We start from the raw sequence: 20,246 nt of genomic DNA, 5'->3' as shown, positions 1-20,246 counted from the left end.
TAAGGAGTTTGAATACCACAATAGCTTACAAGCTTATAGGACCTTTAAAAAAATCTAGAATTTTGAAATTTAAGAATAATTAAATAAAAAATAAAATAAATTAAATTATTTGTAAATCGCAATTGAGAACGCCAAGGCAATGCAGAGCTAATAATTTGATTATGATTTTTGATTTTGAAAAGAACTTAAGAATTTAAGAATTTAAGAATTTAAGAATTTAAGAATTTAAGAATTTAAGAATTTAAGAATTTAAGAATTTAAGAATTTAAGAATTTAAGAATTTAAGAATTTAAGAATTTAAGAATTTAAGAATTTAAGAATTTAAGAATTTAAGAATTTAAGAATTTAAGAATTTAAGAATTTAAGAATTTAAGAATTTAAGAATTTAAGAATTTAAGAATTTAAGAATTTAAGAATTTAAGAATTTAAGAATTTAAGAATTTAAGAATTTAAGAATTTAAGAATTTAAGAATTTAAGAATTTAAGAATTTAAGAATTTAAGAATTTAAGAATTTAAGAATTTAAGAATTTAAGAATTTAAGAATTTAAGAATTTAAGAATTTAAGAATTTAAGAATTTAAGAATTTAAGAATTTAAGAATTTAAGAATTTAAGAATTTAAGAATTTAAGAATTTAAGAATTTAAGAATTTAAGAATTTAAGAATTTAAGAATTTAAGAATTTAAGAATTTAAGAATTTAAGAATTTAAGAATTAAAGAATTGTTTTTTCAAAGCACATAGAAGAAAATGGAATCTGTCTACTTTCTACTCAAAGCATAACTAAAGAATTTGTACAGAAATCATTTTCATGCTTTTTTTAACCTTTATTTTTCGCCGTGTACATTTTGATCGATTCCTGCAGGGCTGGCCAAACGTAAACAAACACCGGTTGCGCCTGCTGCGCCAAAAACGCCGGTTTGTTTACAAAACAATCGATCAAACTCGTCAGCTGATGGCCGGCGTCGCTTAAGGTGAAACCAAAATCACCATCAAAAGACCGCAAATGGCGCCGATTCCCGATGGTTTGGCGGAAAAGATGGCTCCCGTGTTGGTTTCACCTTAAGTGTTCCGCGGGCTGATGTGCACATTCGTTTTGTTTTGCTCGCTGTCTTCTGACAGTTCGGGTTCAAGTTGTGTAATTTACGCGGTTTCAGTCGAGTTTTACGCAAAATGCTTTGGTTTTTTCTTGTGATTTTTTATTAGATTGAAAGAAATTGTGGTGAACTTTAAGTTTGAACGATGAGGTTACTGAAATTAGCTGGTTCAGGACCATCTTTTGCCAGATATTCACTCGGAAACAGATCAACATGGCTCCGGAAGTTTAGCTCCGCAACCGGCGTGAATCTATCGGTGAGGCCGATCAATTTTTGTTATTTTTTCGAATTAAATTAGATTGCTTTTTGCAATAGGACCGCGACCTCACGTCCGCCATGAAGCTGGATATGGAGCGCAAGTGGCGCTCAAATCTGGGCGACGCCCGGTTTGATCCGGCGAGCGAAGCCCCGAAGCGGTACGTGCTGGCCATGTTTCCGTACCCGTCCGGGAATCTGCACATGGGCCACGTGCGTGTGTACACAATTAGTGACGCGATGGCACGGTTCTATCGGTTGAACGGGCTCAACGTGCTGCATCCGATGGGTTGGGACGCGTTCGGATTGCCAGCGGAGAATGCGGCCATTCAGCGACGGATTCCGGCGGATCGGTGGACCAAGCAGAACATTGGCCAGATGAGGGAGCAGCTGGAGATGTTGCAGTTTAGTTTCGACTGGGGGCGCGAGTTTGCGACATGCGATCCGGAGTATTACCGGTGGACGCAGAAGCTGTTTTTGATGTTGTTTGAGGATGGGCTGGCTTACCAGAAGGAAGCGCTGGTCAATTGGGATCCGGTGGATGAGACGGTGTTGGCGGACGAGCAAGTTGATGATAATGGGTGCTCCTGGCGTTCCGGGGCCAAAGTGGAGAAGAAGGTGCTGAGGCAGTGGTTCATCAAGACGACGCGATTTGCTAAATCGCTGCTTGATGGGCTGTCCGATCCGACGCTGGAAGACTGGAAAGATATAATAAAGTTGCAGAAACATTGGATCGGTGATTGCGACGGGTACACGTTTGAGCTGAAGGTTGTTGGTGAAGACCGGAGGGTTCCAATTTGGAGCCAAGATCCGAAGCATTTGAAGGAAGCGCTGTTTGTGGCGATAAGTCCAGAGAATCTGCTGAATAGTTCCAAGATTACTGGAGGCAAATTGCTCCTCACATTGGAGAATCCAATTTCAGGAAGACCACTTCCGGTTATCGTAACAGAAAATGTCAAATTCCCCGAAGGCAACGACTTCTACTTGGGCGTAGCTTCAGTTGAAGAAGATCGTCAGCTAGCCGAATCCTTCCAACTTACGACAAACGTATCAAATGCTGAAGATTCCTCCAACGAAAACATTCTTCAACTAGTCAAAGAACACAACCTTGGCGCCTACCCGGTTAGCTCGAAGCTCCGCGACTGGCTCATCTCCCGACAACGCTTCTGGGGAACGCCAATCCCAATCATCCACTGCCCAAGCTGCGGAACCGTCCCCGTTCCAGACTCGCAACTACCAATCGAACTCCCGCTCGACTCCGTTGGCATTCCTCTCGCTCAAAATGCCCAATGGCTCGCAACGACCTGCCCCAAATGCCAATCCCCGCAAGCGAAACGCGAGTCCGACACGATGGACACCTTCGTCGACAGTTCCTGGTACTTTCTCCGTTTCCTCGACCCCAAAAACGAACAGGATCTCTTCAGTCCCAAACTCGCCCACCGTCTCATGCCGGTAGATCTCTACGTCGGGGGGAAAGAGCACGCCGTCCTGCACATGTACTACGCGCGCTTCATGAACCACTACCTGCACAGCAAGGGTCTCATCTCTTCATCCGAGCCGTTCAAACGTCTACTCGTGCAAGGCATGGTCATGGGGCGCTCGTTTCGACTTAAAGGCAGCGGCAAGTACATTCCGGCGGCCGAGGTCGATCTGGTGGACGAGAAGAAGAACAAAGCCGTGGAGAGGGCGACGGGAGCGCCGGTGGTGGCGCTATGGGAAAAGATGTCCAAGTCCAAGCTGAACGGCGTCGATCCGCTAGATGTGCTGAAGAAGCACGGCTGCGACACGCTGCGGTTAATTATGCTGGCCGATGTGGCGCCCACCTCGCACCGGAACTGGTCGGATGCAAGTGAGTTAAGATGTTTTTTCTTTGCCATTTTACAAAAATGCAAAAATACAAATATAGAAAAATACAAAAATACAAAAATGCCAAAAATACCAAAAATAATAAAAATAACAAAAATAACAAAAATAACAAAAATAACAAAAATAACAAAAATAACAAAAATAACAAAAATAACAAAAATAACAAAAAAAAAAAAAACAAACATAACAAAAATAACAAAAAAAAATTAAAAAAAATAACAAAAATAACAAAATTAACAAAATTAACAAAAATAACAAAAATAACAAAAATAACAAAAATAACAAAAATAACAAAAATAACAAAAATAACAAAAATAACAAAAATAACAAAAATAACAAAAATAACAAAAATAACAAAAATAACAAAAATAACAAAAATAACAAAAATAACAAAAATAACAAAAATAACAAAAATAACAAAAATAACAAAAATAACAAAAATAACAAAAATAACAAAAATAACAAAAATAACAAAAATAACAAAAATAACAAAAATAACAAAAATAACAAAAATAACAAAAATAACAAAAATAACAAAAATAACAAAAATGACAAAAATAACAAAAATAACAAAAATAACAAAAATAAAAAAAATAACAAAAATAACAAAAATAACAAAAATGTCAAAAATAACAAAAATAACAAAAATAACAAAAATAACAAAAATAACAAAAATAACAAAAATGTCAAAAATAACAAAAATAACAAAAATAACAAAAATAACAAAAATAACAAAAATAACAAAAATAACAAAAATAACAAAAATAACAAAAATAACAAAAATAACAAAAATAACAAAAATAACAAAAATAACAAAAATAACAAAAATAACAAAAATAACAAAAATAACAAAAACAACAAAAATAACAAAAATAACAAAAATAACAAAAATAACAAAAATAACAAAAATAACAAAAATAACAAAAATAACAAAAATAACAAAAATAACAAAATAACAAAAATAACAAAAATAACAAAATAACAAAAATGACAAAAATAACAAAAATAACAAAAATAACAAAAATAAAAAAAAAAAAAAAAAAAATAACAAAAATAACAAAAATAACAAAAATAACAAAAATAACAAAAATAACAAAAATAACAAAAATGTCAAAAATAACAAAAATAACAAAAATAACAAAAATAACAAAAATAACAAAAATAACAAAAATAACAAAAATAACAAAAATAACAAAAATAACAAAAATAACAAAAATAACAAAAATAACAAAAATAACAAAAATAACAAAAATAACAAAAATAACAAAAGTAACAAAAATAACAAAAACAACAAAAATAACAAAAATAACAAAAATAACAAAAATAACAAAAATAACAAAAATAACAAAAATGACAAAAATAACAAAAATAACAAAAATAACAAAAATAAAAAAATAACAAAAATAACAAAAATAACAAAAATAACAAAAATAACAAAAATAACAAAAATAACAAAAATAACAAAAATAACAAAAATAACAAAAATAACAAAAATAACAAAAATAACAAAAATGTCAAAAATAACAAAAATAACAAAAATAACAAAAATAACAAAAATAACAAAAATAACAAAAATAACAAAAATAACAAAAATAACAAAAATAACAAAAATAACAAAAATAACAAAAATAACAAAAATAACAAAAATAACAAAAATAACAAAAATAACAAAAATAACAAAAATAACAAAAATAACAAAAATAACAAAAACAACAAAAATAACAAAAATAACAAAAATAACAAAAATAACAAAAATAACAAAAATAACAAAAATAACAAAAATAACAAAAATAACAAAAATAACAAAAATAACAAAAATAACAAAAATAACAAAAATAACAAAAATAACAAAAATAACAAAAATAACAAAAATGACAAAAATAACAAAAATAACAAAAATAAAAAAAATAACAAAAATAACAAAAATAACAAAAATAACAAAAATAACAAAAATAACAAAAATAACAAAAATAACAAAAATGTCAAAAATAACAAAAATAACAAAAATAACAAAAATAACAAAAATAACAAAAATAACAAAAATAACAAAAATAACAAAAATAACAAAAATAACAAAAATAACAAAAATAACAAAAATAACAAAAATAACAAAAATAACAAAAATAACAAAAATAACAAAAATAACAAAAATAACAAAAATAACAAAAACAACAAAAATAACAAAAATAACAAAAATAACAAAAATAACAAAAATAACAAAAATAACAAAAATACAAAAAATAACAAAAATACCAACAAAACTACAAGAACCAAAAATACCAAAAATACCAAAAACATACAAAAAAAATACAAAAAAAAAACCAAAAATACCTAAAATACAAAAAAAAAATCCATAAAATACAAAAAATACAAAAAATACAAAAGATATAAAAAATACAAAAAATACAAAAAACACAAAAAATACAAAAAAACAAAACCAAAAATACCAAAATACCAAAAATACAAAAATACAAAACATACAAAAATACAAAAATACAAAAATACAAAAATACAAAAATACAAAAATACAAAAATACAAAAGATACAAAAATACCAAAGATACAAAAATACAAAAGATACAAAAATACAAAAATACAAAAATACAAAAATACAAAAATACAAAAATACAAAAATACAAAAATACAAAAATACAAAAATACCAAAACCAAGAATACCAAAAATACAAAAATACCAAAATACCAAAAATACAAAAAATACCAAAAATACCAAAAATACAAAAAAATACCAAAAAAACCAAAATACCAACAATACCACAAGAACCAAAACTACCCAAAATTCAAAAAAAAAAAAAAAAAACCAAAAATACAAAAAATACCAAAGAATACATAAAATACAAAAAATACAAAAAATACAAAAAATACAAAAAAATACAAAAAATACAAAAAATACAAAAAATACAAAAAATACAAAAATACAAAAATACAAAAATACCAAAAATACCAAAAATACCAAAAATACCAAAACTACAAAAAACACAAAAAAAAACAAAAAATACAAAAAATACCAAAAATACCAAAAAAACAAAAATACCAACAATACCACAAGAACCAAAACTACCCAAAATACAAAAAATACCAAAAATACAAAAAAAAAAAAACAAAAAATACCAAAGAATACAAAAAACACAAAAAATACAAAAAATACAAAAATACCAAAAATACCAAAAATACCAAAAATACCAAAAAATTCAAAAATACCATAATCAAAAACACAAACAAAAAATATGGACAAATTTTATACACTTTTTTTTATTCCTAACTAAATTTCATCACCTCCTTTTCCAGCCTTTCCCGGCATCCTGAACTGGCAGAAGCGCATCTGGATGACGATGCACGACTACCACAAGCTCCGCTCGGAATCCGCCCTGTCCCCTCCGGACTCCCCCGAATTCCGCGCGGCAGACCTCAAACTGTGGGACGCGCGCAATTACTTCACCGCGGGCGCCACCTTCAACTACCGCCACTCGCACCAGCTGAGCGTGGGTATCTCCAAGATGCAGGGCCTCACCAACGCCATCCGGAGGGCCCCACCCGAGGTGGTCACGTACGGGGCGCACTACGAGCGCGCCATCGCCGCCCAGATCGTGATGTTGGCCCCGATGGCACCGCACTTTGCCTCCGAGCTGTGGCAGCGGTTTGTGGCGCTTCCGGGGCGGATCAACGGGGAGTGCGGGGAGATTCGGTGGGATCGGGGCGTGTTTGAGCAGCGGTGGCCCGTCGTGGACGACGAGTACGGGCTGGATTTGACGTTCAAGGTGAGATGATTGTGGGGGGGAACTGTTTGAAATTTTTGGTTTTAAAAACTGTAATTTCAGGTCAACGGGTTCGAGTGCTGCGTGCTCAAGATTCCAACCAGAGAGCTCAACCAGCTGACTCACGAGCGTTCGCGCGAGCTGGCATTCCAGCAGGACGACGTGCTCGGCTACATTGGGCTGCGAAAGGTGCGCGCCACCGACTTTGTGCTCTATCCCGGCTGTGATGCGATTCTGAGCATAACGCTGGAGCAGCTGTCCAAGGAAGACAAACGACAGCTCGAGGGCGAGGGCAAACTGCTGGCCAGTAAAAAGGACAAAAAGAAGAAGAAAAAGCAGAAGCAATCGGTGCAGCAATAGTGAATCTAACAGTTGATTGTTTGTGAAAAGTTTACACAAGTGAGAGTTGATTCTTCCGAAAGCCAAAAAGTGAAAAGTGGTTCAGTAGAAATGTGTGGAGAAATGGAAGCCCTTACCATCGATGACCTTCGGTAAGTACCAACTCCAAATCTGAGAAAAATCTTTCAATTCTATCAGCATTCCTCAAACCAGCACTGCGATAAGTATTACTCTTTATTGGTTGGTCTCTAATTTCAAGGTTGTTGTCTTTGTACATGGGTTTGTTGAGAGTAAAGAGAGGGAGTGTGTGTGTTCGCTGCTGCTAAATCTAGCTTGCACTACTGAAAATCCGGCTAGTTTATTGCACTACAATGACGCGTACGTTTCTAATCTGGTGAAAAGACGATCGATCGATCGTATAGGAAGAGTGTTGTCCGTTTTTAAAGAGATAACAATTGGTTGAACACAGGCTAACTTTTATCGAAACGCTGCTTGAGCCGTCTCAGTATCAGTACCCTTTTGGTCGTTGTCGTTGTCGCGGTTGATGGGGTGGCAGTTGTGCTGGAAAGACTACTGGAAAAGGGCAGAGGAGAGCGGTTATTTGGACTTGTTACAGGAAACTTTGGGGCAGGGTTTTGTCACGTTATGAGCTTCAGCTATGACTTTTGGACATTTTTCAATTGATAAACTACGTCAATTTTACTATCGGTATCTGAAATTTACTCATTTAAAGAATAAGGTAAGTGGATATTTCGAATTTGGAAAATATTTCTGATACTAAGATGATTCAAGTTAGCCACCCCGAACAGTTTAGTTGTTCAGTTATTTAGCGTCGAACTAAAATAATTGTTGTTTCGAGAGGGGTGAAATGCAGATTGTAGGACGGTCAGATCTCGTTGGCGTTCATTTCATGTGTTAATCGGAGCGTCCAGTTACGTCGCCTTTCCCACATCTCCGGTGCGCTTTTGTCGTGTGATGAACAGAGTTCCAGAAAACATGGAAAATGACATGAACGTTTGGGTTCTAAATCCAGAACAGTAAGTAAACAAGATTGGGACAGAAAAAAACATTTTTGCAATTCCATCGTGAACTACTTTTCCTGTCATGCTCGAGCGACGAAAAGGCCTACTTTTCTGTACTAAAAATAACAGAAATGAATAGAGTTATCTACGTGCGCATGTATTGCGTGTACGTACACAAAAAAAAGTGAGGTTAAATTTTGTACCGCCTAGCAAAACAAATGGCGTGCTAGTGTGCGTGAGAGTGGGCTTAGATAACTCTATAGTTACCAGGCCTGCAAAATGTTTCCAACCCAGCGTACATATGAAGCAAACCAAAATGTCAGTTCACTGCTAGCATCTGACTGTAAGCCTACTGTGTCCGTTCAATCACTGCCGCCTGACTCGTGCCGGTCGGCTGCTGGAGAATGAGAGACGTGAAAAAAATGAACTACACTCACTCAATTCGTTTCGTATGACTGACTCGTAAAATCCTCTCTAAACACTATTTTGACTATTTTTAAACAATTGAATGGTTCTAAACTGTGCAAAACACTTAAAACAACCATAACTTATATTCAAAATTACATTTCCACGCATAAATACCAACTTTTTGTGTAAAAACTTGTTTCTTTATGTGTGTGCGTGCAACGTCGAATGAGCGTTGGGACCATCCATAAACCACGTGGACACTTTAGGGGGTATGGCGATTGTCCACGATCCATACAAAAAGATTTTTTTGTATGGACAATTGTCCACGAGGGGGGGGGGCTTGAGATTTCCAAAAAAGTGTCCACGTGGTTTGTGGATGGTCCCGTTGGTCGACTACTGCTTCGCATTACAGCTGCTCAGTGAGCTAGGGCACTCACGACTGAGTCGGGTTTGTTTATGTCACGGTTTTGCGGTTCAGTGAATGGATCTGAAAAAATCGTGTATGCGTCGCCGATTTTCGCGTCAGGACCCCTGACATTTTCAGCTCTGATAGTTACACTTTTCAAAAGAAATGCTGAAAACCTCTACTTTTCAGTACTAAATGGATATTTTAAATAGTAATACTTTAAAAAAAATATTAAACGATAATTGACAAAATACATGAACATTTGACTTATAATTCCATTCAAAGAGTGTTTTTTTGGAATTGCAAAAAATGTCGCTGCCTTCCTCCCCTCACTGAGGCAAGGCTATAAAATCACTCGAAAATTGAACTTCCTAAATATACCTTCGCGTATACATATCGACTCAGAATCAAATTCTGAACAAATGTCTGTGGGGATGTGTGTAGACATGATTTTTGTCCACACGATTTTCTCAGAACTGGCTGAACCGATTTTGGCCGGGTCAGCCTCATTCGATTCGTTCTGGGGTCCCATAAGACCCTATTAAAATTTATACTGTTTAGTAAAGTATTTAAAAAGTTATGCTAAGAAAAAGATATTTGTATCTACAAAAAAAGGGTGATTTTTTGCATAACCTCAAAAGGCTGGGTCTTTTTGTTTACGTGCGTGAGTCGTGCCAGATGAGAAACGCCCGGTTGCCACATTGCTTTAAATGAGAGTCTGCATGTTTTCTGGAAAAGTCTGTATCAGGTATATATTTTTTCATAAACTTATTTTCATTATTACTTTGTAAATATGAGGAAGGCTCCAACCACCTAATGGTGGATTAAGAAACATTTTTGCCTTCCTCACCTTACTGAGGAAAGGCTATAAAATCACTCGGAAAATGAACTTTTTAATTAGACCTCCTAGACCTACCTTCATTTGTACATATCGACTCAGAATCACCAGCTGAGCAAATGTCTGTGTGTTTGGCTGTATGTAGACATGTGTACCGAATCAATGTCACTGGAATATCTCGTCACTGGCTGAGCCGATTTTGGCCGGAATGGTTTTAATCGATCCGTCTTAACGTCCCCTAAGTTGCTATTTAAATTCATGCAGTTTTATCATGTATTTAAAAGTTATGTTAAAAAAACTGTTTCATATTAAATTAAAATTATGGTAAAAAGGGTGTTTTTTTCATGAAACCCTCACATGTTATACGTTTTTATAAAGCATATGAGAAGACCTTACTTGTGGATTAAGAATTTTCAAGATCTGACTTACCTATCTTAAATTACAAGCAGTTTAAAAAATGGTCTGAATTTACATAACCTCAAATGGTCGCCACAAAAATGCGGGCAGAGGGATGCCATTTTCCTCAAAGGCGGTGTCTGTACAGTCTTGACAAAAAGTCTGTAGGTAGTCTGTTTTTTACTCATCACTTATTTTTATTAGGACCTCTTAGGTGCTGCGAACGTAAGGGTAGATCCATAAACATGTGGACACTTTAGGGGGGTTGGAATCACTATAAATGAGAGGAAGGCACCAATCACCTAATGGTGGATTAAGTAACGTTTTTATTTAGCAAATTGTTGCATAAACTAATATTTCATCGATATGCACCATGCTACGTAATCAGCCTGTAATTTTAACCGACGATGAAAAATGAAAGATTATGTGAAAATTTCTGATGTTTTTAATAAAAATACAGTAGTTGTTCGGTAACTAGGCTGAGAACGTAGCCCAGTCACCGAATGTTGCTCGTTAACTGGGCTGAACAAAAAATAACGAGGGGACCACCGATGAATAATATTTTCCAGATGAAATATAAAAATAAAAGTTATTCAAATTTATTTACAATTCTTACTTTTCATATTTCTTTAATTGTAACTTGAAATTAAACAAAAGTTTGAAACATGTTTTTTTTTTATTTATTGAATATGATTTTTGCATCCATTAACCACTCGGTCATTTTGGTTTGTTTTGGTTTTTTGACGTTTGTCTGCTTTTTACTTGGGCTACGGCCCAGTTTTCGAGCGCCCAGTTAAAAAGCAGCCCAGTTACCGAACAACTACTGTATTACTAAACAAAGTATATTTTGGTATGAGCTGTGAAATTATGACGATTATCTATTTTAAAGACCCTTTCAAACGTAAAGTATAACTACTTGGACAACTTTATTTTATCCATACAACCATATTACACCCTGATGGCCCTACTTTTGTACAGCTTTTTTTTTGTTTCTATTTTGAAACACTCTTTTAACGATTTTTTTTGCAAGGCTCAATTCGTTTTAGCGAACCTTCATTATAAAATTTGAAGCAAAAATTTGTTTTCGCAATCAAAAACGTAGTTTTTTATTCCTAAATATGATTTGAATATTTTGAAATTTTCGTGAACACAATTTTCAAACTTTATTTCAATTAATCCATCAGATTGGAGTATTTTAAATTATCCAAAGTTCAATTAGCTGAAGGTTTGTAAGGGACTTCGGATAACACAACTCGACATTTTTGAAGTTGAAAAAACGTTTCAGTTTCATCTAGGTATGATAGATGTGGGCTCCTTGAACACGCTCAATCGACAGAATTGTTTGTTTTGTGAATTTTCTGCTAATCAATAAAATTATAAATTTTGGATATAAATTCCATGGAATTATCTCAAGCAACCATGCGCACCCACGTTTATGTGTGGAGGTACTAGAGTAATCGAAGAAATACAAAGTGTAACGCCTGCGCGCTATGCGAGGTTTAACTGTAGCAAAAATAATGGGATGCACATGATTGCTTAAGGCTCTGAATGGTAACATTCTAGGCCAGGGGGTAGCGAAAAAGCCACCATCTTGGAAGTTCAGATAACAAACACTAAGAATCAGTGTTATACATATTACTTTGGTAAAACGAAGTGTGTTATCCTGGTTAAACTCAAAAGTACCATGCAAATGTGTAAAACCAAACTGAAAAATGTGTAATGCCGATTCTTAGTGTACGGGTGCACTGTTTGATCGACCCAAAGAAAAAAAGCAAAAAAAGGTAAACAGAAAAATCACTTTTTTCGATATGAATTTTCAGCCAATATTGGGATGGAATCTCTAAGGATATGATAGAATTCACCATCAGCAACACAATTCACGTGTTTTTCAGATATTTATCGTTTGAATTGCGGGAAATTTCGCTTCGCTTCGCTAGGAGACGGTGATTTTAGCGGATTGCAGACTGGATTTTCGCCATGTGATGTGATGATTGTCTAAGCCCAAGTTGCCTAGGAATCGATAATTGGGAATAGAATCAATTCCACCTGAACCAGATTCTCACCACCATGGCAGCCGTCCATTGCCGGCCGCTCCCATCTCCACCGCGCACCAGGGACAAGGAAAGGGAATTGGAAGACGGGAAGTGTTGATGCTCCACTTTTTTAAGAGTATTAAGGGAAAATCTCCACGGTATCCTCAAGTAAGTTTCGCTTGGAGTTGGACGGTTTTTGGGAAGGTGAATGGTCTGAGGAGCCACCCTAGGCGAGTGGTAACGACCTTTGGCATTGTTGTTCGAATTCTTTATGTGTTCTCATTTCTAATGGGAATGCTTTCAATTCTTCTCATCTCTTATTGGATGAATTCTATCAGTCGCCCAAGCTTTTTTTAGATTCAATTTCAACTGCGCTTGCAAATCTTGCATGCAATCTTGTTTGAGTTCTGATGTTCAACTTGCATTCAATGCGATTCTAAGTCCGATTCTTGGATTCAACTATCGAGAAATTAAAAGTGAGAGTGTGTGCGTGCAACATGGAGTTAAACTTTTCGAAGTGCCATGGGAACCTTCACAGCAACTGCACAGAAAGTTTAACTCCATGTTGCACACACTCTCACTTTTAATTTCTCGATACCAGAGTCTGATTCCTCCTCAAGCTACCAATGCTCCACGGTTAAGTGGAAAGCATTTTGCTAATCAATCCTAAGGACAGGGGATCGAACCCCGCCGTGAGCTTGAAGTTTTTCATTAATTCCAAATTCAATGAGTCCAGAACTTTCTCGTTGGGAGCAGATGGGTATCGAACCCAGAACCATTCGCTTATAAAGCGAACATCGTAACCATTCAGCCACGACCGCTCCTTCGTTTGAATTGCGGGAAATTTGAAAATCAAAAGCCCAAACAATCATTTGTTATGGGCTACCATTTGACAGTTAGTGCTATTGTTGTGGGCTCTCATTTGATAACCGTGCTAATGTCGACTGTTGTCAGTTTGCTTTGGTCGGAATAGGGTTGCCATCCCCCCGTTCTAGGCCGACTATTTGGCGGCCATGTTTGATTTTAAAAATCATTCAAATCTTGATTCAGAATGCATCAATCAAAGATTGGTTTTGTACATGTTGTTTGTAATAGCATTTTACATATCGTGATTTATTTTTCATTAGAATTTACTGTTTCTGGGCTCTGTATCCATTCATAAATCCAAAAGTGAATGACAAAATCTACGACCTTAAGATGATCCCAACGAATTTATACCCAAATGTTCAATTTTATTTATCTAAATGGAATTCACTGAAATTCAATTGTATCGATTGCAGCGTGTTCAGGGAGCCCAAATTTAGTCACCTAAAAATGGATTTAACTTGAAAACTAAAGAACTTTTTGATTGCGAATTTGAATTACATAAAAAAATGAAGTTGAAAAATTTTTGCGACCAATATTTCGATTTTTTGAAAAAATCAGTATCGATTCGAAAATTCATAACTTGGTCAAAGATTTTTTGCACAACCTGGAAATTTCTGAATAGTTGGCATTTTATGTCTCCTAAAACATACCAAAAAATAAAAAAAAAATAAAAATAGTGTTTTTTTGCAAATCAAGTTTTAGTGACAAAAAGTTAAATAAAAAATCACCATTTTTTTACCGTGTACAATTGCAAAGATTCAGCAAAAATTCCTTCAAAAGATACAGATTTTTGAATTTTCATACATCATTTTTGTATGGACAGCTGCCAAATTTGTATGGAAAATTATATGGACAAACTAATGATGCAAAATGGCTTCTTTTTGGCATACCGAAGGCACCAAAAAAGTTTCAGCCGGATTAAAAAATACAAAAATTAAAATTGAAGAAAAAAGACCGGTTCCGTTGAGATTTGCTTAGTTATAGAAATTAATTTCCATATTTATTAAAACCTGACAAATATTAATTTCAAAACAATCGAAAAATTCTTTACAATTTTCGATATTGGACAGTTTTGATCCGACCTTTGGTGATTGAGAAATGCCTTCCAAAGATTGGAAAACAATGAAAAGTAAGTTTTTGCAATTCTGTCGTGAAACTACTTACTTTTCCTGTCATTCTTGAACGACGAAATAGCCTACTTTTCTGTACCAAAAATAACAGTATCGAATAGCAACACTTTTCAAAATAAATGCTGAAAAGTTCTACTTTTCAGCACTCAAATGGGTGCTGAAAAGTTGAACTTTTTAGCACTTGTTTCGAAAAGTTACACTTTTCAACATTTTTTTGATTTAAACGATTTATTGACAAAATACATGAAAATTTGACATAAAATTTCACTCAGTGTGTGTTTTTTGGAATTGCAAAAAATGTTGTATGGAACTCGTTGCAAAACTTGTTTTTTTTCAGAACTCTTCGTATTTATCCAACTCGGTGAACCTCGTTGGATAAATGTACGACTCGTGCTGAAAAAATCCTTTTTTTGCAACTTGTTGCATAAACTACTATTTGCTAATTGTGGGTTGATTTTTTATTCGCCTAAAATATTTTAACAAAACTCGAAAATTCTGGGTTTTTTTTGTGAAAGGTCCTAATTATAACCTACATTTTTCGATTTTGAACGAAACATTAGGGCAATGATGGAAGTCGTCCCCATAAATATGTTTTATCCAAATCAAAATATGCAAAATAAAAATTGCCAAAAAATGTGTGACAATCTAAAGAATTACTCATCTCTATTTTCCGTAATTCTCTGGAATGTCTCGTTAAGCTTTATGTAAGCCTCATATCTCGGGAGGTCCGTACTGGCCCTCAAATGTGACGAAACCCCGCTCCACACGCACCTTGCTACCCGCAAAAATAAGCCAGGTGCCTAGTACTTACGCTGTTCCAGCGGCAGTGCATCATTTCATCAGCTCGAGCAGCATGTTCCGCACGTACACGTCAATCTGCGAGTAATCGATCAGCGTGTTCCGGATCATCTCCATGAGCATCGTGTTCCACATGTTCTCCAGCTGCTGGAGCTTGTCCACGGCGTTGCAGGTGTTGTCCAGCATCCGGGCAAAGTAGGCCTTGCCCTTGGTACGCATGATCGCGTCGTCCTGCGTGGTGCTGTGCTTCTTCCACTGGAGAGCTTCCTTACCGACAATGTTCTTGAGCGAGGAATCGGCCGCCATCAGCCACTCTTTGGCGGTCATCTTGGTGGCGTGGGCCGTTTCCTCGAGCCGCAATCGCTGGAGCAACGGTTGCAGAAGACCCTCGGGCAGGGACCACAGCACCAGGTCGGACAAGCCGGCGTACATGTTTTCGGCGGTTCGTACCTCCTCCTCGGTGATCTCGATCCCGTTGATCTGCTTGAGACCCCAGTGCGAGAGGCGATAGATGGCGTAGTTACGCCAGGGTTTGGTCGCGATCGGGTTCCCCTCCGGGTCGATGGTCAACGAGGCGATACCTTGACTCTCGGCAAGGGCGTTGATCTGACCCAGACAGGTGATGTTCGTTTCGCGAAAGATAAAGTTCTCCGCGTTGACGAAGCGGACCTTGATCCGGCACAGGATCGCCGTAATGTTGTTGAAGTTGATGTAGCTGAACTTGACCGTGTGCACGTCGGCCGCTTTCGACATGTTCCACTGCTTGTCGATGAAGCGAAGCGCTCCCATCCCGTACACGTTCAGGTAGCGGCCGCAAATCTCGATAAGGTAATCGCCACCCTGCTCGCGTTCTCGGTCCGTTACCTTGCTTTTGGGTATCTGTATGGTGCTGCTGATTGTGGCATTGCTACCGGACAAACCGGACCCGGAGTTCGAGGACGTCGAGTTGAGCGCAGTTGGATTAGCGAGATTTGACGTGTTCGCTAGGCTGCTGGTGCTGCTCGCGACGGTGTTGTTGCGAAAGGTGTTTGTCCGTACGAGCGTTCCTATACCGTACCGTTTGCTGCTGGATTGTAGTGGCTTCGGCTTTTGACCGAACGCTGCTCGATTGCTGTCGGCGTCCGAGTTTGAGGATGTTGTGAGCAGCGAATCGGAAGTGGTCTTTGCCGATAGTGTGGACAGTGTCGAGCCTTTGTCGTTGTTCAGCTCGTCTTGAGCGTTGGTGTTAGCTGCGGGTTCCAAGTCTGGCTTCTTGTCCTCTTCGGGCACTTCTTTGGGTGTGGGTGAATCGAAAGCTTTGATCGGTGTTGGAGCCCGCTCTATCGTTGGTGAGTCCTGCTTGTCGGACTCCTTGTCCAGATCCTTTACGTGCAGCAGTTCCTCGTTGTCGGAGCTAAGCGCACTGGACACGCTCGAGTCCGCGTGCTGTCCGGTGCTGGACTCGGACGAGTCTATTTTGCTAGTCGAGGCAACAGTAGGCGGATTCTGCTCAAGGAATGGCGCCAAAATTGGTGGCAATCGAAAGTAATCCTCACCACCCTGTTCGGACAGTTGTGATCCGGAGTTGTCTTGGGATGACGATCGCACGAGCTTTCGGGCCGGGGGTTTCTTGGTCACTGCACGCGAGTTTCGTTGGTTGGTGGCGGCTGGGGTTGTGCCGTTCGGGGGTTGTTTCTTGGCTTTGGTGGTTCGGTTCAGATCGGCCAGATTGCTGGACAGGTCAACATCGACGTCTTTCGCTAGAGTTGCGTGGTTTCCGTTGGTGATGCGTTGTACGTTGCGGCAGGCAGTCGATTGCTGCGAGCGGAGCAGCTCCCAGTTGGTTCGTGCGTTTGAGATGATCTCCTCCCGCCGGATGCTTTGACACACGTCGGTGGAGAGGTTCGTGTAGTTGAGGTCGGACAGTTCTTTGTTCTTGCGCCAGGCAGAGGCCGCGCGTCGAACCTGCTCAGTTATCTGCATCTGGCTAAGCGAAACCAAGCCGGGTAAATAGCTGACCAGAAACGAAACGCAGTCACCCGCTAGCGAGACGGGGTTGTTTTCGATGGTGACCTCTTTGAGGTTGATGGCTTTCGCGATCGCCGACATGTCTTCGACGCACTGGAGATCGTTGTGGCAGAGCCAGAGCCGCTCGAGGCAGCGCAGATCGTCGAAGCCGTGGATCTTTTTGATGCGGTTCCGTTTGAGGTTCAGCTCCTTGAGGTTCACCAGGCCGTTGAAGTCGTGGACGTTGATTTGACGCAGCTGGTTGCCGGCGAGGTTGAGCGATTTGAGCTCTTGCAGTTGGTTTATTTTGGACGTGATGTTGCTGATTTTGTTGCCGTGCAGGTCGAGCACTCGCAGCGTTTGTCGGAGGGACACGAGTCCGCTGATGTCGACGATGCGGTTTTTACCGAGGAGTAGAACGGTGAGACAGCGCAGTCCGTCGAGGCAGGAGACTCTTTCGATTTGGTTGTCGTAGAGGTCTAGGAATACCAGGTTTTGGAGGTTGTAGCGTGGTTCGGCTGCGGACAGGATTGGGGAGATGTGGGTTTGGGGGTTCACGTACTGCTGCTGGTGGTTGATCCCGTTGGTCGGGGTGGTCTTGCCGCTGTTGTTGTTGCTGTTGGTGCCGTTGGTGGGTGGTTGTTGTTCGTTGCTGGATTCGTTGACGATGTTCAGGTTGTCGATGCTGAACGAGGGCGTTAGCAGAAGCTTGTTTTTCAGCTTCATGACGTTGGCCGAGGGTTGCTGGGTCGGTGGCGACGGGAAGAGCGTTGCATTGCTGATGAAGCTGTTGGACTTTTTGAGCAGGTTGCGCTGCTGGGTGCTGATCAGGATCGAGGCCGGTTTCTGGAGGAACGTGTTGGTTGGACTTGTGGCACTGGGAGGCTGGCCGTTGGTGGTGATCAAGCCGTTGAGGGGCGGTTTGGCGCCCAGGGTAACTTTGCTGGCTAGGTAGTTGATGCTGTTGTTGTTCATGTACAGCTGACTCCGGGAGGTGGACTTTTGCCGGAGGAACTGCTTCGCGTGGCGACTGGCCGTGAAGTTGATCGGTGCGGCTGTCGGTGCTTGACCGTCCTTGACGGACGGCGGGCTTGAGGTTCCGTTGACTGGAGCAGGTGGTGGTTGTTGTGTTGCCTTCTGGGGTGTTTGGTTCGTCGGGGATGGTGGTGGCGGTGCTTGCTTGCAGGTTTCATTGTTGTTGTTGGTGTCGGTTTCCGCTGGTATGTGGAAGGCGTTGATGAGGTTGTGCTGAAGCGACAGCAGTCGCAGGTTAGGCTCATCGTCGATGATCGGTATCGAGCTGAGTCCTTTGCGATCGAGGTTCACGCGATCTGGGTGTTTTTCGCGATCCTTGTCCGAGCGCTTTATCGTGGTGACGCCATTTTGGACCTGGACGGAACCGTCGGCTTGTTGGTCGGTAGGGCTGGATTGGTCCTTCCGTGATTCGCCGATCGCTTCACGTGGTACAAATACCCGCTTTTCACTGACTTTCCGCAGGTAAGACGTACTCAGCGTACTGTGCGATCGATGAAACGTTTTGAGCTTGTTCGAGTGGCTTTGGTTGGTGGTGTTGGTGACGCGAGCGGTCAGTTTTGGCACAACGGATTCAATTTTGAGCAACGTGTTGTGCGAATTGTTGGTATTGCTGCTGCTAGCACCGATTACGCTATCATTGATGTGTATTGCCGATTTCCCCCGAAGTTTGGATGTACTCATTGGAATTTTGTGCAATCGTTTGCTTCTTCTTCGTGTCTTGGTGCTTTTGGCTTTATTTGTGTTTAGTTCCGTGGCGTTCTGCCCCCTGCCTCTGCTGGTGGTAGTTGTGGTGCGACTGCTATTTCGAATCTTCCTCCCCTCACCTCTCACCTTCCCAACCCACCCACTCGTTTCCCCCTTGCGTTCCACCTTCTATGTGCAAAACGATGAACCTGTTCATGAACCCATTGCTCCGAACAATCAATGAAGTTTCATAACTGGACAAACTTTTTTCTTGTTCCTATTATTATCCCACACACACAAACTACCAGCACCACCACGCCAATCCCCAGTGGTCACGTTTCTCGAGCACGTGGTCACTTGCCGCGGTCCGGAAGTGGGTCATTTCGCAAACCCCCGTTGAATCCCAACTTGGAACGCACTTTTGCTTGCTGCCTACCTTCCAGGCGCGCACTCACTCACAGCAGCTTTCGCCAAACGACGACGTCGACGACGACGATGAAGAAATTGGCAAAACTTTCCGCGGCGCGGTTTCGTTCGTTCGGGTTGTCGTGCCGTCGTGGACTGCTGAACCCTCGCTCGTTCGCTCTCCCAGGACACCTCTGCTTCTGTCGAGTCCGAGCCACATAACACAGCCAGCAGCTCCCCAAATGTATGCGCCGCGCTCTATTGAGGTTAGACATAAACAACTCCTAGAGAGTTCATAGGGCACGAAATACAACAAAAAAAAAGCTCGTCCCTAGCAATTCGGTGAATGTTGTTAGGGAAAATTGCTCGAGTGTGTTTATGGTTGTTAGCGTGCGCCGCGCACCCGGGGCAACCTAGAAATAAAAAAACGGAAAACACCCCCCCGCGAGCGGACAATCCGGCGAGGAATCGGGTATTGGTATCTCCCGCCGCAGGGAAAGGAGTTGGACTGCGGATACCTGCAAGGTGGATTAGTTCGGGACCTGGTTGCCGGAACTGTTCGCTGCTCATATGACCTGCGGCCGGAGAATGGATTCGGGAAAAGTTGAGTCGGTGGACATCGCGATCGTACGAGGGGTGACTGAGTGTTATTATCAGTAGAGATCAATTCAGGTAAATCAGATTTTTTTTTTTGAACTGTTAAACAATGATTAAGCCGTTTTTTGTTTTATATAAACACAATTTCATTCAAAATTAATTTGCGATTTCTACGTATTGGCTTTCAATACAGGCCAGACCCAGAAGTGTAGAATCCGAAGGCCTTGGTAAAATTTCACTTTTCTTATTAATTGTTGAGCTAAAGTATAATCCCCAAACTACTCATAAGTAGAGCTGGGACTTCGGATATCCGGA

At 39.2% G+C, this 20,246-nt stretch overlaps 2 protein-coding genes across 3 annotated transcripts; one reads left to right on the top strand and one right to left on the bottom strand.

Moving 5' to 3' along the window:
- Nucleotides 1-1,115: 1,115 nt before the first annotated feature.
- Nucleotides 1,116-7,381, top strand: LOC6040350 (probable leucine--tRNA ligase, mitochondrial). The gene is made up of 4 exons (XM_001849701.2): nt 1,116-1,350; nt 1,410-3,198; nt 6,521-6,990; nt 7,051-7,381. The coding sequence occupies exons 1-4, from the start codon at nt 1,240-1,242 to the stop codon at nt 7,345-7,347; spliced, it is 2,667 nt and encodes an 888-aa protein (XP_001849753.2). The 5' UTR covers nt 1,116-1,239; the 3' UTR covers nt 7,348-7,381.
- Nucleotides 7,382-7,542: 161 nt separating this feature from the next.
- LOC6040351 lies at nt 7,543-19,526 on the bottom strand. Of its 2 annotated transcripts, none has more exons than XM_001849702.2 (2): nt 15,238-19,526; nt 7,543-7,899 (listed from the first exon to the last, which is right to left on the bottom strand). In XM_001849702.2, exon 1 carries the CDS (start codon nt 18,924-18,926, stop codon nt 15,258-15,260), a length of 3,669 nt encoding a protein of 1,222 aa, XP_001849754.2. In that variant the 5' UTR covers nt 18,927-19,526; the 3' UTR covers nt 7,543-7,899; nt 15,238-15,257. The 2 variants fall into 2 exon arrangements, with proteins under 2 accessions (XP_001849754.2, XP_038118807.1); XM_038262879.1 differs by having other exon boundaries at nt 7,543-7,896.
- Nucleotides 19,527-20,246: the final 720 nt, after the last annotated feature.

The sequence above is a fragment of the Culex quinquefasciatus genome, chromosome 3 (assembly GCF_015732765.1).
Source record: "Culex quinquefasciatus strain JHB chromosome 3, VPISU_Cqui_1.0_pri_paternal, whole genome shotgun sequence".
Taxonomy (NCBI): Eukaryota; Metazoa; Arthropoda; class Insecta; order Diptera; family Culicidae; genus Culex; species Culex quinquefasciatus.
This window is presented reverse-complemented; position numbering and strand designations above follow the sequence as displayed.

Excerpts from the sequence above, each read along its gene's own strand:
- LOC6040350 (XM_001849701.2), top strand. The coding sequence starts at position 1,240 with ATGAGGTTACTGAAATTAGCTGGTTCAGGACCATCTTTTGCCAGATAT. Across the intron at positions 3,199-6,520 it reads CCGGAACTGGTCGGATGCAA|CCTTTCCCGGCATCCTGAAC; the intron begins GTGAGTTAAGAT and ends CTCCTTTTCCAG. Across the intron at positions 6,991-7,050 it reads GGCTGGATTTGACGTTCAAG|GTCAACGGGTTCGAGTGCTG; the intron begins GTGAGATGATTG and ends CTGTAATTTCAG.
- LOC6040351 (XM_001849702.2), bottom strand. The coding sequence starts at position 18,926 with ATGAGTACATCCAAACTTCGGGGGAAATCGGCAATACACATCAATGAT.